The 15,892-nt window shown below is 39.8% G+C and overlaps 1 protein-coding gene across 1 annotated transcript; it reads left to right on the forward strand.

The window, feature by feature from the left end:
* Window positions 1-13,733: 13,733 nt before the first annotated feature.
* Window positions 13,734-14,927, forward strand: UBTFL1 (upstream binding transcription factor like 1). The gene has a single exon (XM_012756099.3). It carries the CDS (start codon window positions 13,740-13,742, stop codon window positions 14,925-14,927), a length of 1,188 nt encoding a protein of 395 aa, XP_012611553.2. The 5' UTR covers window positions 13,734-13,739.
* The last annotated feature ends 965 nt before the right edge of the window (window positions 14,928-15,892 follow it).

Raw genomic sequence — 15,892 nt, forward strand, 5'->3', positions numbered from 1 at the left:
GTGAGAAAAAGTTGTGGTTGACAGTCCTTGGGTTTATTCTGAGCTATTAGTTCCCTTCCCCAGAATTTGTTGTTTGCATTCTAATTTTGATTTGGAGGTACATTCTAAAGGGTCTTTTCATCTACAGCCATACCACTCTGAATATGCCCAATCTCTTCTAAAGGGTCTTCTCCATTGCCTCTAAATCTCTTAAAAATACAGACAAGGAGAATGACCTCCTTCGGGCACCCCAGTTGGTTTATGATGCCTCTGCTTGAAAGTATTTGTGGAAGGTTCAAAGGCATGCCAGGTATTCTAGGATGGCCAATTCTTGTGCACAAATTTTTGCTAAAGGGCAAATTATATCAAAGAAAATTCTGAGCTCCAATGATTGACCTGCCACTACAGAGTTAAAATGTTGAGTCTCAAACCTTTTGCTTAAGATAAACTCATTGTTTATGGTATACAAAATGATTTGTGTTTGTAAGATTTTTGATAAATGAGGTCCTCCCACCCCCTCCAGAACTCTGCAGCTGATCGTGGCAAGGCACTGGGTGGGGCCACAGCCCAGAGGTGCACCTGGCAGGAGGGAAGACTATGCACTCAGCCTGCCACTAAGCTGCATGCGGCAAGGAGAAAGGAACACCTCTTGATGCCACCATCTTGGGACCATGGGAGGGGGAGGGGAAGGTGCCACCTGAACTAACTCTTCAGTACCACACCCAGTAAATTATGACTCAGGGTTCAGGATGGTCTCTCCTGGCATCAAACTCAACTTGGGCCAGAGGGAACCCATAGTTAGGGTAAGCAATTTGCAGCAATATCAGGTAAAGGTGTTTGAATGTACAAAAACAGCCAAAGGGTCTTCTGAAACAGTCAAAAGGCAAGGGTGAAAAAGCTACCCTAGACTGATTTTTTGTAAAGAAGAAGGACCTTTAAAAGAACATTGCCCAAAATTGTAAGGGACTCCAGGTTGCAGGAAGCCTCCAGAGAAATGAATAGTTTTTTTTAAGTCCAGGACTCAGATAGCTAAGGAGGGAGCCTGGTGACCAATGCCTCCAAATATCCCCATAGGAGCCCTGGACAAAATTGACAGTGGGAATTCGATTGGCACTAGCCTAGTGAACAGAAGCTATACCGAGAAAGCCCCCTTCCCCTGGCCACCACAGGATCCCTGGCACCAGCCTCATCTGGTTCTGCAAGCCAGGCAGGGGGCAGTGGAGGAAGGGCCAGGTGGCAGGCAGGCAGTCATAGACAATGGGCTGCTGAGAAACTCATCACAACAGGCCCAGGGGGCAGACGTAGGCAAACAGCAGGAGTACTGGGGATTCTTTCAGAAGCTTCAGAAGCTCATCTCCATGAGGGGTGCCACCAATTTCCTTCTAGATGTATACCAGGGCCTGGTGAAGTACACTGTCATTGTGCTTTGAAGTTTGAGCCTCAGCAAGCTTGCACATCGCTCAGTCCAGAGAAAGAGGCCAAACAAATAGAGAATGCTGGTGATGGACACCATGGACAGATAGCTACAGAGATGGTTCAACATCTCCTTCTTCTACAACAAGGATGTCAGCAGACACCATTGTCCACATGAGCCAGCAAGGAACACACTTGGCAGAGCCCAGGACATTTCACAAGAGTGATAATAGACCCTTCTTTGTAGCAGAGGTAACCCAACACATAAGCAAAGCCCTATACCTAGAATAGAAATTACATACATCCTGGAATTGATATAAGAAACCAACCTTAATTGAGATAGGGTATTGCTGCTTTCCCTACTGGATAAGGGTAGCCCTTTATAAGCAGGCTTAAATGCTTAAAAAAATAGGTTATAAAAGACGCTTCCTGACATCCCAAGGTGAGTATGATAATATATCCATAAGTAAAAGACAACAGAGTTAAACAACATGTTACATGAGTGAGTCAGGTGCTAACCACTATCCATGAGTTTGCCTTTTTCAGGTCCCTGCCCCAGTTGGAAGTAGAGAAGTGGAGGTTACCTCTGAGGTCTCCTCCACTAACAACTAACATCTTGTTAAACACACATCTAACAACTCACATTTTGTTAAAATTGTCAGAAGTGAAACCTTGCATTCATCATACCTAAGTAAAGAGAGGTAGCCCCCAGCAGAGGGGCCACCCTTAGATGATCTAAAGTATCTGTATGAGAAAAAAATGAAAATGTTGATATTTTCACTAATTGTTTTGGTTCTGTCTGTAGCACAGAGGAACAACTCCTCAGTGAGGATTTCCCAGAGCTATCCTCCTCTGTTGATCTGTCTTGCTGCTGGGTATGTTATCTTAAACCTCATTTGATATAAGTATTTCTGTACCTGATTTCTAAATTTGCAGAGTCCAGACTCTTAAGATCGCCTACTAATATCTCTTTACTCAGAAGTCCCATGTTTCTTTTCTAACCCAGGCTTGTGTGGATATTGCATGGAAGGTGACAGTCCATTTCACCTTGTCAATCCCCACGCCTATAGTTATTGCTTATGCCCTTTTTCACCTGTACCTGTACCTTCTGTCTAAAACATTGCCCTAATTCAGCAGGAAGTAGCTTGATGACTACATTGCCCCTCATCCCATACATATAGAAGGGTAAAATTGAAACTGTGAAATATGATGTAACAGAGAAAATGGCCTGGAAAAGGGTAAAAATGTTTTCTGTCTCTTCCTTTTTTTTTTTTTTTCTTTAGGCTAGTCAAGTGAAGCAGTAGGAATGGAGAAGAAATAAAGGAACCTGTAACTTGTTGTGTGGTTACCATCAATTACTTGTGAACACCACTGTACTGGGACCAGCCTGTTTTCTGTCTCTTCAAAGCCCCCTTACCCTTTTTGAGAAATAAAAGCTTTATTCCTACCTCAGGCCAGTGGTCGCGAGGGGGAGGGGAGTGTCCTTTGTTCTTTGTGCCACATGGGATTGCTCAAGGGAATTGTCTGAGTGGAGGTGATGAGATTATCCTAGCCAAAGATGGAATGAATCAGAATCTTTAAAATCTCTGTACTTCTGCTCAGAAGCAGGAGTACTTTGAGAGGCTAGTCTGTCAACCTCCTAATTTCCCAGAAAATTAATAAACTACTCTTTCTTTCTCAAAAAAAATGTATTCTCCAATTTTTGACTATAGGAAGGATTGTTGCTACCAACTCCAGGTTGTTAAAGGGTCAACTGTACATCTACTTTGTCAATAAGGGAATGGATTTGTCAGAAATAGGAGATCATTAGTGTAAACCCACCACCAAGTCCTGCGAAGGAAAAAAAAATATTTTATATATATATATAAAATTAGCCGGGAATGGTGGTGCATGCCTGTAGTCCCAGCTACTTGGGAGGCTGAGGCAGTAGGATTGCTTGAGCCCAGGAGTTTAAGGTTGCTGTGAGCTAGGCTGATGCCACAGCACTCACTTTAGCCTGGGCAACAAAGCGAGACTCTGTCTCAGGAAGAAAAAAAAAAGAAAGAAAGAAATTGGCTTATGCCTACCCTGGCTATGGAGCAGGCAAGCTTGCAGCAGAAGCCAGCGTTCCTGGTGCTGCGACCTGCTCCACAGCTGCATCAAATCCACACATTTAACAATGTTTCCAAGGAAACTTCCATTAGTGAAGGCTCAACACAGCTATGATTGGAGTGTCAAATTGGTCAATAACATTGGAAAAACATATTTGTATCTTGAGATTTACATTAAAAAAATCACCACTCCCATTATCTCCATTCTTAACGACTTCACTTTCCTAAACTCTCATCTTCTCTCTGACTTAGGATTCTATAGATTCCAAATGGCGTCAGACTCATCACTTACCGGGCACTGCTCAGCAGCCCATTCTACTGGACGGTGGCCATGAGCCGCATGCTCTGGTGTCTCGGAGCAGGGCCCACAGAGCAGCGTCTTCTCAGTCTCACAGAAGAGCCCCTTCACTTCCACGGGTGCCACACAGATCTGGTCGTCTGTGCTGTGGACCTGGTAAGATCTGGCGTGCCTGGCAAGGGAAGCCAGCTTCTTGAGTACAAAATTAATTTTGAAGTTTGGCTTCTCTGATATTTCCCTGCACTCTGGGAAGCACTTTGGATTCTGGGATTCCTCCCAGCAGAAGCAGAGGCAGGGCCTGCAAAAGCTGTGCCCACAGCAAATGGTAACAGGGTCTATCAACTAGTTCATGCAGATGGCGCAGGTGAGTGCATTCTGCAAGGTTTGCAAGGTGCCTGAATCTATGTTTCTGAAAATAAAAAAAAAGTGCAAAAGTTATATTTTTACATCAATGAGGGAAAAAATCCTGTGTACAGTTCTACTTGTCTGCTTGAGCTATGTTGAATCTACCTATTAACTTAACCCAAGTATGAACCTAGATATGGTAAATGTAGACAGGCTGAATTTATACAATTATCTTTCAGTAGCCATAGGAGATAGGCTCCAAGACTCCCCAAGATTTCAAAATCCAAGGATGCTAAAGTTCCTTAGATAAAAAGGGCTAAGAATTTGCACATCCTCTTGGATGCTTTACATCATCTCTACATTACTTATAATACCTAATACAATGTAAATGCTACATATAACAAATAGTTTTTATACTGTATTGCTTAGGGACAATAACAAGAAAAATATCTGTACATTTTTAGTATATAGTCTTTTTCCTCCTCCAGATATTTTGAATCCCAGGTTGGTTGAATCCATGGAAGGGCCAAATGTTCTGTGATATGAGAGAGAAAATTAAATGAGGGAGTCCTCAGGATCCTTTTAGTTAAAACAAACAGTGTTCTAAATCATACCTAAATTACTTAGACAAGCTTAAAGATTGGGCAGAGGGTAAAAGTGGGGAAGATTTCAGAGTTCCTTGTATTAGCTTATTGGTCCAGAAGCACATCCAGAATCTGTCCCTGTATTTTTCTCTCTCAATGACTCCATGATTGTAGCACACTAAAAGCTTTACTCTCTTCTCTAGGAGATTATGCTCCCTCTCTCTCAACTCACTGATGGACTTATCTGAGGACAATTAGAAATTAATTAGGTTCAATGTAAGTTGATTAATTTAATCAGCATTAACATCAACTGTCAACTCCTAAAACAATAAACAGTTAAAATTTATTTATCCTTTTAACTTTAATATCAAAACATTTACTTTCAAGAAATAAAATATAAAAATTATCTATTTCTAGTTGAGAAAAGTAATTGTCCTAGAGTCAATTCAGATGATCAGAGAAAACAGCTTCACATTCTGAAATGGTGAATATTCAAACTACAATAATCAGCAACAGTTAATCAAAAATTAATCAATCGTCTTTTAAAACAACAACAACAAAAAGAACGTAAACACTGGACTTTCCCCTCTACACTAAAGAGTCCAGAGATGCAGTTAATGGAAGCGTGACCACCAACCAGTTCATCTTTATTTCTAATATTTCTCCATAGTGACCTATGTCACTTATTGGGAGCCATTAACAGTCGGTCGGATTTATTTTGAACACTTTTCAAATCTAGTATGCAATGTGAAGGTTTCAAAGGAACAGCAAATAGGGCCTTTACAACAAGTGCTTGTGGATTAATTCAGTACATTTAACTTTGATGTCAATAAAGAGTATTACTACATGTACACATTATATTGGACATTTTAGGTACAAGTTCATTCCATAATTGCATAAAAATGGTGGAAATATAATTTTTAAGACCTAAAATATCTACTAATTCAGTAGTAGAATAAAAATGGTCAAACAATAATATAACACAAACCAATGCTCTCGTTACAGATACTTTACATTGATGTCATTTTAAATAACTAGGAAAGCTATCTATTTTCTTTCACAAGACTCAAGTGTGCTGGCAGGTTAACATAAAGTATTTTTACACAAGAAAGTAAGCATGAAATGCTTTAACCTAAATTTCATATACACCAGCGTCTACTATCAGTGATTTCATCTCTGGAAGCTCTGAAATATCTGTCAATATCCAGGTCAGCTGGAACTCTTGGCTCTCCAAAGCCCAACAGCCATAAATATCCTGAGCAAGAGAACCTGACTTTAAGGGAATGACTTGATGTTTTCTACAGCATTTCTGTTCCCATCCTACTGGGATGGGATGAATACTGTGTATTCATCATTTCTGGATACATCTCGTAGTTTGGTGTGCCATATGCCTAATCTTGAACCAGTAGGATCCTCCTTTTTCAGCCTCCCAAGTACCCAGGACTTTAGGCACGGTTTCGTCCCTTGAGGCCTTGAGTAGGAATTCAGTCCAAATTGATGGCCTACTGTAAATTTTATTTAACAGTCAGAATTGATTTTTAACATTTTAAGTCTCAAATTTATATGATGTTATAAGATTTGATTTCCTATCTTTGATATTCATATTTGTATGTGTGTGTGTTTCCATTTTAGTGTATGTTTGTTTGATTGATTGATTTCTTTTTAATTCAGGATATTATGGGGGTCTTGCTCTATTGTCCAGGCTGGAGTGCAGTGGTGGGATCATAGCTCACTGCAACCTGAAACTCCTGGCCTAAGGCCATCCCCTGCATCAGCTTTCTGAGTAGGTAGTTTTACAGGCATGAGCCACTAGCTGGTGATCCTCTTTCAGTTTTAAAGATCTATATTAGAATTATAATCTGGTATATCCTTACAATTTAAAAATGAAATTGAGAGGACACCACTGGGACTTTCACCAGTTACATCAAAGGTCTGGAACTTCTTTCTTCTCATTCCCAAAAGAGATTATTGATTAATTTACCTGCACATTTTTTTTTTTGCAGAAGTTACATCCTATATAAAAATAAAAACTGATATAAAGAACATATAATAACTGTAGTTAACACCAAAGAGTTGAAATTGTGAAAGGGAGAATGTGCAAAATGGGAAGAGAACATAGTCAATGATAGAATCCTGGTGTTGAGGCCCGCTTGCAACGTCTGGTCCCATGTGCAGGACAACAGACAACCTTGGCTCGAGTGCAAAACCATAGGTCCTTGACCATTTGCCTGGAGGAACAGTTCTCTCTGCTGGTCCACAAGTCACCTCCTGCTAATTGTGGGAACAAGCAATGTGTTCCCGTTTTGCTGACTTTGGGTCTCGGCCAATCTGACCCAGGGACATCTCCTTCACCTGGAAAAACCAAAAAAGGACACTTTAAGGAATATGAGACCATGAAAGACCTAAGATGAGTTAGTAAAAGTAGTAGAAAAAAGAAAATTGGGTGTAGTAAAATAAAGCAATGCATTATAGTAGCATAAATGGAATGCTTGCTGTTACATACAAGCATTACATACAAAATTTGTCATTTTCACTGGGTATAGCTGAGAATACTGAGGCTGCAGAGAGGAATGTCTATCCAGATGTCCTCCTATCATCTGTCCTTTCATTGTTAGTGATCAAGGCTTCAGGATGAAGCCTTTTTTTAATATATATTTTTTCTTAAAAATTTTTTTTTTTTTTTTTTTTTTTTGGCCGGGCGCTGTGGCTCACGCCTGTAATCCTAGCTCTTGGGAGGCCGAGGCGGGCGGATTGCTCAAGGTCAGGAGTTCAAAACCAGCCTGAGCAAGAGCGAGACCCCGTCTCTACTATAAATAGAAAGAAATTAATTGGCCAACTGATATATATATATAAAAAATTAGCCGGGCATGGTGGCGCATGCCTGTAGTCCCAGCTACTCGGGAGGCTGAGGCAGGAGGATCACTTGAGCCCAGGAGTTTGAGGATGCTGTGAGCTAGGCTGATGCCACGGCACTCACTCTAGCCTGGACAACAAAGCGAGACTCTGTCTCAAAAAAAAAAAAAAAAAAAAAATTTTTTTTTACTTGTGGTCCCTTTGGAGGGTTACACTTCTTGTAAAGATTAAAGCATAGAGGACATCTTTATCATGCTTGTTAGACTATCCTGTTCTGGCATTTGGCTATTATCTCTCTCTCCTGATTTCTTAGAAAGTCTGATAAAGAATTTAGATTTGGTTTAGGGATGTAAAACTGTCAGGGTTTGGGATCAATAATCTTGTCTGTTCTCAGTTCTTGGTGTGCTCTTGGCTGAAGAATGATAAGACACACCAAAAGCCATGGAATACTACTCAGCTTTAAGAAACAATGGTGATATAGCACCTCTTGTATATTCCTGGATACAGCTGGAACCCATTCTACTAAGTGAAGTATCTCAAGAATGGGAAAAACCAGCACCACATGTACTCACCAGCAAATTGGTATTAACGGAGCAACACCTAAGTGGACATATAGGAGTAACATTTATCCGGTGTCGGGAGGGTGGGGGGGGGGAGGAGGGGATGGGTATATAACCACAAGGAGTAAGATGTGCAACGTTTGGGGGATGGACACGCTTGAAGCTCTTATTCGAGTGGGGAGGGGAGCATGGGCAATATATGTAACCTTAACACTTGTACCCCCATAATACGCTAAAATAAAAAAAATTAAATTAAATTAAATTAAAAAAAGAGAGAGAGAGAGAAAAGACACACCAAAAGAAAAGCAAGTGTGAAAAGAGGTTTATTGAGAAAGGACAAGATAGGTTTACAGAAAAAAAGGAAGATATCTTCCGTGCAAAATGGTGATCAGGCCTCTTGTAACAAAAAGAAAGCTCTGAATACCCTATTTTATACTGTCCAGATTGCCCCCTCCTCATGATTCAGACATCACCATGGAACCACTTTGATGAACAGTTAACGACATGATAATTAGCCTAGGTTACCCTAGGTCACTTTCCAAATCCTGTTGTGCCTGGGCTGCCTGGCCTGTGAGCTAGGCGATGTCCTGCATTCTTTTGCAGCTTAGCAGGGTTTCCTCCTTCTTCCCAAGTGTGGCAGTTCCTCAGGGCAGGATTAAGGTGGGGCTGCGCCAAGACAGGACTGCCCTAGGCAAGACACCTACTTTGCTCCTAGTAGAGTCTCCCTTGCTATCTACCTAACAGAACTTTAGCCTCAGTGACTCTGTTTTGATATGGTCTGTTGGGGTCTACTGCAAGAGCTCAGAACAAAACAATGGGCTCCTATAAATTTTATTTAAGAGGTAGAATTTGGCCGGGCGCTGTGGCTCACGCCTGTAATCCTAGCTCTTGGGAGGCCGAGGGGGGCGGATTGCTCAAGGTCAGGAGTTCAAAACCAGCCTGAGCAAGAGCGAGACCCCGTCTCTACTATAAATAGAAAGAAATTAATTGGCCAACTGATATATATATATAAAAAAAAAATTAGCTGGGCATGGTGGCGCATGCCTGTAGTCCCAGCTACCCGGGAGGCTGAGGCAGAAGGATCGCTCGAGCCCAGGAGTTTGAGGTTGCTGTGAGCTAGGCTGACGCCACGGCACTCACTCTAGCCTGGGCAACAAAGCGAGACTCTGTCTCAAAAAAAAAAAAAAAAAAAAAAGAGGTAGAATTGCTTTTTAACATCTTAAGTCTCAAATTTTTATGATGTTGTAAGATTTAATTTTCCACCTTTGATATTCATCTGAGGATTCATTAAAATGGCTGAGGGCAGGTACAAAATATATATGGCATCAGCCTAGCTCACAGCAACCGCAAACTCCTGGGCTGAAGCAATCCTTCTGCCTCAGCCTCCCAAGTAGCTGGAACTACAGGCATGTGCCACCATGCCCGGCTAATTTTTTCTACATATTTCTAGTTGGCCAATTCATTTCTTTTTATTTTTAGTAGAGACGGGGTCTCTTTTTGCTCAGACTGGTTTTAAACTCTTCACCTTGAGCGATCCTCTTGCCTCAGCCTCCCAAAGTGCTAGGATTAAAGGTGTGAGCCACCACGCCCAGCCTCCTGTTTTTGTTTTAAAGGGGGACCTTAAATTCATTTTCTTATTTTAGAAAATAGGATATGAAAGATAGGCAGAAAATCTAGAGAAAACTGGAAGAGGAGGGAAAAGTAATTACAATGTGTAAAGATTAATGGTGATTGTTTTATTCAATCCAATCTTGTAAAAAAGATCCTTTATATTCTCACATGATCCTTTATATTCTCACATGTTCCCAGCCACTTGGAATTCTGTTTTGAGTCTCTTCCCTCAGCTTAGATTTATTTCTAATGCTATCTGGGAAATACCCACAATGCAAACTACATTATCCTAACCCTATTAAGAAAAAAAATCATAATAGAAAGGAGGCAGCCTGCAAGGGTCAGAAAAGTATCAGCAAGGAAAATTCCTGTGATTTTTGTAGCATCGTGCATGGAAGATTGAGACTGTTTCTAAAGAGCCTCTTCAAATCCCAGGTAAGAACAGACTGTAGATACTATTGTTTTCCCCTTACATCCTATCCTTTAACACTTGTCTGTAATTCTGTATATATCAAAAAATTGTATCTTTCCCTGTGAATTGAGTGCCTAGATTGTTACTAATTGGTTCATAATTTTCTTTCACGATATTATTTATTCCCTGATATATGTATTTATAAGGAAATCTTCACCTGACTTGTTACTTACTGCCTTACAAGTTCATCTAGATTTTAAGAACCAGGTAGCATGTCTAAATTATTTTTAAGGTCTTATAAATACCTCATATTTATTTTTTTCCAATAACTGTGCAGTGATCTCAACTGCTGGTGATTTTTCCTTCCTGGGGACATTTGTTGATGTTTGTAAACATTTTTGGTTGTCACAACTGGTGGTTACTATTTTAATCTTGTGAGTAGAGAACTGGGATTCTGCTAAAAATCTTACAAGGCACAGGACAGCCTCCCAGAACAAAGAATTGTCCAGTCCCAAATGTAACAGTTCGTTCTACTGTTGAAAAACTGTGTACATAAGTGCATATGTGCACGTAAGTATTGATGAATTAATACCAGTTTGATGGTGAGTACAAATGGTGCTTGTTTTTCCATTTTTGTGATACTTCACTTAGTAGAAGGGACTCCAGTTTAGTTTTCTTAGTTTCATCATCTATGTAATGGAATAATAATGGTAAAATCACCTCTCATAGAGATGAGAGGAGAAAAATAAGATAATAAATGTATAACATTCACGTATTAGTTTCCTAAGGCTGTCACAATAAATTATCACAAATTGAATGGCTTAAAACCATTTACTCCTTCACAGTTCTGAAAGCCTGAAGTTGAAAAATCAAGGTGTTGACAGAATTGGTTCCTTCTGGAGGCTCTGAGGGAAAACCTCCCCCTGCCTCTCTCCTAGCTGCTGTGGCTGCTGGCAACCCTGACTTTCATTGATTTGTGACAGTACAATTCCAATCTATGCCTCTGTCTTCACATGGCCTTCCCTGTGTCTCCAAGTCTAAAATCTTCCTGTTCTTCAACGTGAAATTCAAATGTAGACAGGAAAAAAAAAAAGAAAAAAATTAAATTAAAATGTAAATAAAATTAAAAAAAGAAAGAAAAAAAAGAAAATAAAATCTTCCTGTTCTTTCTCCCATAGGGACACCAGTAATTGGATTTCAGACCCACCCTAAATCCAGAATGATCTCATCTGGGATATCATCCAGAAGATCACATCCACAGGTCTGAGTGGTTAGGACTTAGCCAGGCGTCCTCAAACTACAGCCCGGCCCGAGGGCCACATGCCAGCCGCCTAGCAGCCTAGCACATTTATCCGGCCCTCCTGGTGTTTTTGCCTCTGCTGCCTGCCCTGCTTAGCAGCCGTCTCGTCCCAGGCCCACAGTGCGCACTCTCCAACGGTCTGAGGGACATTGAACTGGCCCCCTGTTTAAAAAGTTTGAGGACCCCTGACTTAGACGTACATTTTGGGGGCTCACTATTCAACTGACTACAATTTGAAAAAAATGCTTGACTCATAAAAGAGCCACATAACAACAAAAACAACTGTATTTGCACTTCCATTGCTCAACACATAGCATCCTAACCTTTAGAATTGGAAAGACAGTAACTCTTCCTCCCTAGATGCAGATTCCAAATAGTCTATATCTCTTTTCTAATGTCAATTTTATAATTATATTGAAAAAATTCATTTTTCGAAATTAGAATACATCTTACATTTTTTTGTTTGTTTTTAATAATCATTACTTACAAAACAGTTGGAAGTTTAAGACAAATTTTTATCCCTGAGCCACTTGAGAGTAAGTTGTGAACATAAACACAATGTGTGGAACTATTTATTTCCTCATTCTTTTTTCTTCCTTCTTATGTGAATATTACTTTTTTCATAATGGCTCTTTCTGTTTTATTATTGTTTGTTTTTATTTTCATTTTTCTTAGGACACTGATAAAATAGTATTTTGTCTGATTTTTAAAATTAAAAATTCAATAACTTTCAAGTTTATTCTCTTTTCAGTCCTTCACACTTAATTTTAAAGCTTTCATTCTTTTGCAATTTTTGAACTCCTGATCTTGAGCGATTTGCCCGACTCCGCCTCCCAGAGTGTTAGGATTACAGGCGTGAGCCACCACGCCTGGCCTCTTTTGCGATTTTTAATTCTGTTTTATTTATATCTTCATTTATTATGGAAGTACTTTTCAAAACTCTTTTCCACATCATGGAGTCTAATATCTGGGCTGTTATTTATTCTCTCTTCCACCTCAAATATAGACTTTAATTATGCTTTTAATTTTTTAGAATATTTTAATCTATCATTTTCTGATACATTCATTATTTATGTGACATTATTATAACCACTAAAATCTTCACTCTTCCAGTGAATTTTCTAATGTCATTTGAAGGCTATATTATTCTACACTCTACTGAGAATTAAAAATAGTTCTCAAAAAAATTTTTTTTGCAGATATTCAAAAGTTTATTCTCAGAATTTCACCCTCCATTTGCCTCTTAAGTATGTCATTTTTCCCTTCTTATGCATATTTTTGCCTCCCAAAGGCCCCATGTTATACTTCTTATTTACCCTCAATGTTAGATCTGGTTTTGTTTAATGTTGTATGTACTTGTATGCAATTTTACTTCTGTGAGCTAGTCTTAGAAGATTATCCTAAAAAGACTAGTGAAAGAGTTAGGACAACTTGGGGAGTGATGTGAGGAAATGTGTCCTGGAGATACTACATTAGGCAAGACAAAATTCATGAGAAAATAGTAGCCATCTGGACTGCCATGTTTTCAAGTAAACATTTCCGGTAAATGCCAGGTATTATGGAGGGACTTCCTGGAGGAGACAAAACTTTCACTGAGCCTTAAATATGACAAAGAATTAAGCAAAAAATGTTTTATAATACCCATTACATCCTTGCTATTTGGAAGGAGAAGCAGAATGGTTTATCTACAAATCAGTCTTTTATTATAGGTTCATATTCCCCCCATAAAAAGACCACAGTTAGCTGTGTGTCTGAAGGAGCTCTTAGACTTGTCTCATTGAATCTCCACCTTCTCAATTGCACCTTTAGTCATGGCCATATGGGCTGCACTTAGAAAGTGGCCACACTCAGGGAGCTACAGAGTGAATGCTCTTTCCCTTATTTTTATATTAGACTTCTTGAGTTAGCGGCCTGGTGTTAGTCTTATTCAGTGCTATTGAAGATAGGCTCTGGTGAGATTTGCCAGAAGGCAGGTTGGGGTGGGCAGTGGAGATATTGAATATTGCAAATGTAGCATGTGAAAGGCAAACATAAACTTTAATTCAGAAGTAGACAGTTTTCCATTTATTTTATTACATTATACAAGGGACATATCCCAAGTGGAGTGTGATTTTTCTCATTAATCCCAATGAAGGAGAGTAACTTTTCTTTCTTTCTCCTCGGAAATATAGAATCACAAAGACTGCAAGACTTCCAAAATCAATTATCTGCTGAGTACTGAGAGTAAAGGGCTTTGTGCTCTTGCTGACGTGTCTACAAAACTGAGACCTCATAAGTGGCCCAAAGATCTCAAAATGGCACTGCCTAAAAGCCAAGACCACTGGTCCAAAAAGGACATCCTGATGTTACTAGAGTGTATGGAGAATAATCTCCCATACAATGACAACCACATGTCTCAAACAACTCAGTCACATCTGGACTGGGGACAAATAGCTTTTAAAAATTTTTCTGGAGAAATGTGCAAACTCAAATGGTTAGAGATTTCTCATGAGTTGAACAAGTCCTGTACTTTGAAAGAACTAGTCCTGGAAGCTAAGAAACATGTTAAAAATCCAAACAAAAGCAAACGAGACAAGAAACATCCAGACTTCCCAAAGAAGCCTGTAACTGCCTATATCCGTTTCTTCAAGGAGCAGCGGCCCCAGTACATCCAAATGTACCCTGGGCTGAAAAACCAGGAACTGACTAAGATCCTGTCTCAGAGATATAGGGAGCTGCCAGAGCAGGTGAAGCAGAAATATATTCAGGATTTCCAGAAGGAAAAACAAGAGTTTGAGGAAAAACTGGCACGATTCAGGGAAGATCACCCTGATCTAGTCCAGAACTCCAAGAAATCTAATGTCTCTAAGAGGGCCCGGGGCCAAATGAAAGCCCAAAAGAATTTTCAGGGAAATATAAGAGAAGCAAGGTCTCTTCCAAAAACTGAGACATTTTCTAAGATAATGAAATTTTATGGAGAGCCCAAGAAACCTCCCATGAATGGATACCACAAGTTTCACGAAGATTCATGGTCAAGTAGGGAGCTGCAGCATTTGTCCCTGAGGGAGCGCATGGTAGAGATTGGCAGACGCTGGCAGCGCATCCCACAGAGCCTGAAGGAACATTATAAAAGCCAGGCTGAGGAGCTGCAGAAACAGTACAAGGTGGACTTGGATCTCTGGCTCAAGACGTTGTCATCTGAAGAATATGCTGCATACAGAGAAGCAACATGTGCTAAGCGTAAGAACATGCCTATGACGGGAGGCCCGAACCCCAAGTTCAGATGCAGAGATCTGCAGTGCCCATCAGCACAGAGTCTGCAAGAAGGGCGTGGAGAGGAGCAGGGGCTGCAGGCTCCAGGGACAGATTCAGCAGAGACTATCTGGGCTGTCTGTCATCCCTCAGAGGGATCAAAAGGGAATAAGGAAGAAGATGAAGAAGAGGATGAAGACAGTAATTCCTCAGACTTCAGTATCGGGGATGAAGATGAAGATGATAACTGAGGGTGGTGGCTGCTTCCTTAGGAGAATCCTGAATCAGGCTCCACAGACTCCTTTGTTCACACCCTAAAGGATCAGACAGAGAACATCCCAGAAAAGGTCATTGATGTCATCCACAACAAAGGGAGGGCAGTCACCTCCTGCTTCGTTTTATTTCCTTGCTTTTTCGCATGTTTTAAAAGCATAGAAACATACATAATAGCATATGCTATTGAGCATGCAGCGCATACTCTGCAAATTCTACTTTGTTTCTTTTATACCTCAAGCTTGTGTTTTTTAGATTTATCCAGTTTGTAACAAGTAGCTGTAGATGGCTAATTTTCACTACACTCTATATTCTTTAATAGGATTGTACTTTGATTTATTCATCCATTCCACCACTGATGGAACTGAGATTGATTCCAGGTGTTTGTTTTTATCCTTGTTATTAGATCTGTGATTGTGCATTTTGTTGTTGGGATCAGTTTGTACCAGGCAGACATAGCAGTGCTTCTAGTTTAGACTACTCATTGGGAGTCTCATTGTATATAACATGAACTTTACTAGAGATTAGTACAAAAGAGATGTGTAAAGAATAAAACTCCCACATCAACAGATAATTTGAGTTTCTCCATATATCACCAAACCTTCATATTTACATATTTTTAATATTCATATAAAAGTAGTAACTTTTTATTTCATGCTTTTTGTTATCTGATTATCAATGAGTTTGAGCATCTTTTTACATGTATTTCAGACTTTGTTTCTGGCGAACTAATTCCTCTGGACTCTTGTACTTGGGAGAGAGAGCTGTATGTGTTTGCCCTGTTAGTTTGTAGGTTATATATTCTGGACACTTACACTATGTTGGTTTTGTCTATTATAGTATTTTCCTGGCAGTTCTTTTCCATTTTTGTGTCTTAAAGAAATGCTTTTTTTTTTTTCTAGTCAAATTAAACTCATCATTATCTACATTATTTGTTTTGTGC

The sequence above is a fragment of the Microcebus murinus genome, chromosome 4 (genome assembly GCF_040939455.1).
Source record: "Microcebus murinus isolate Inina chromosome 4, M.murinus_Inina_mat1.0, whole genome shotgun sequence".
Classification (NCBI taxonomy): Eukaryota; Metazoa; Chordata; class Mammalia; order Primates; family Cheirogaleidae; genus Microcebus; species Microcebus murinus.

Bases quoted from the DNA above. Each gene is read 5' to 3' on its own strand.
- UBTFL1 (XM_012756099.3), top strand. From the start codon at position 13,740: ATGGCACTGCCTAAAAGCCAAGACCACTGGTCCAAAAAGGACATCCTG.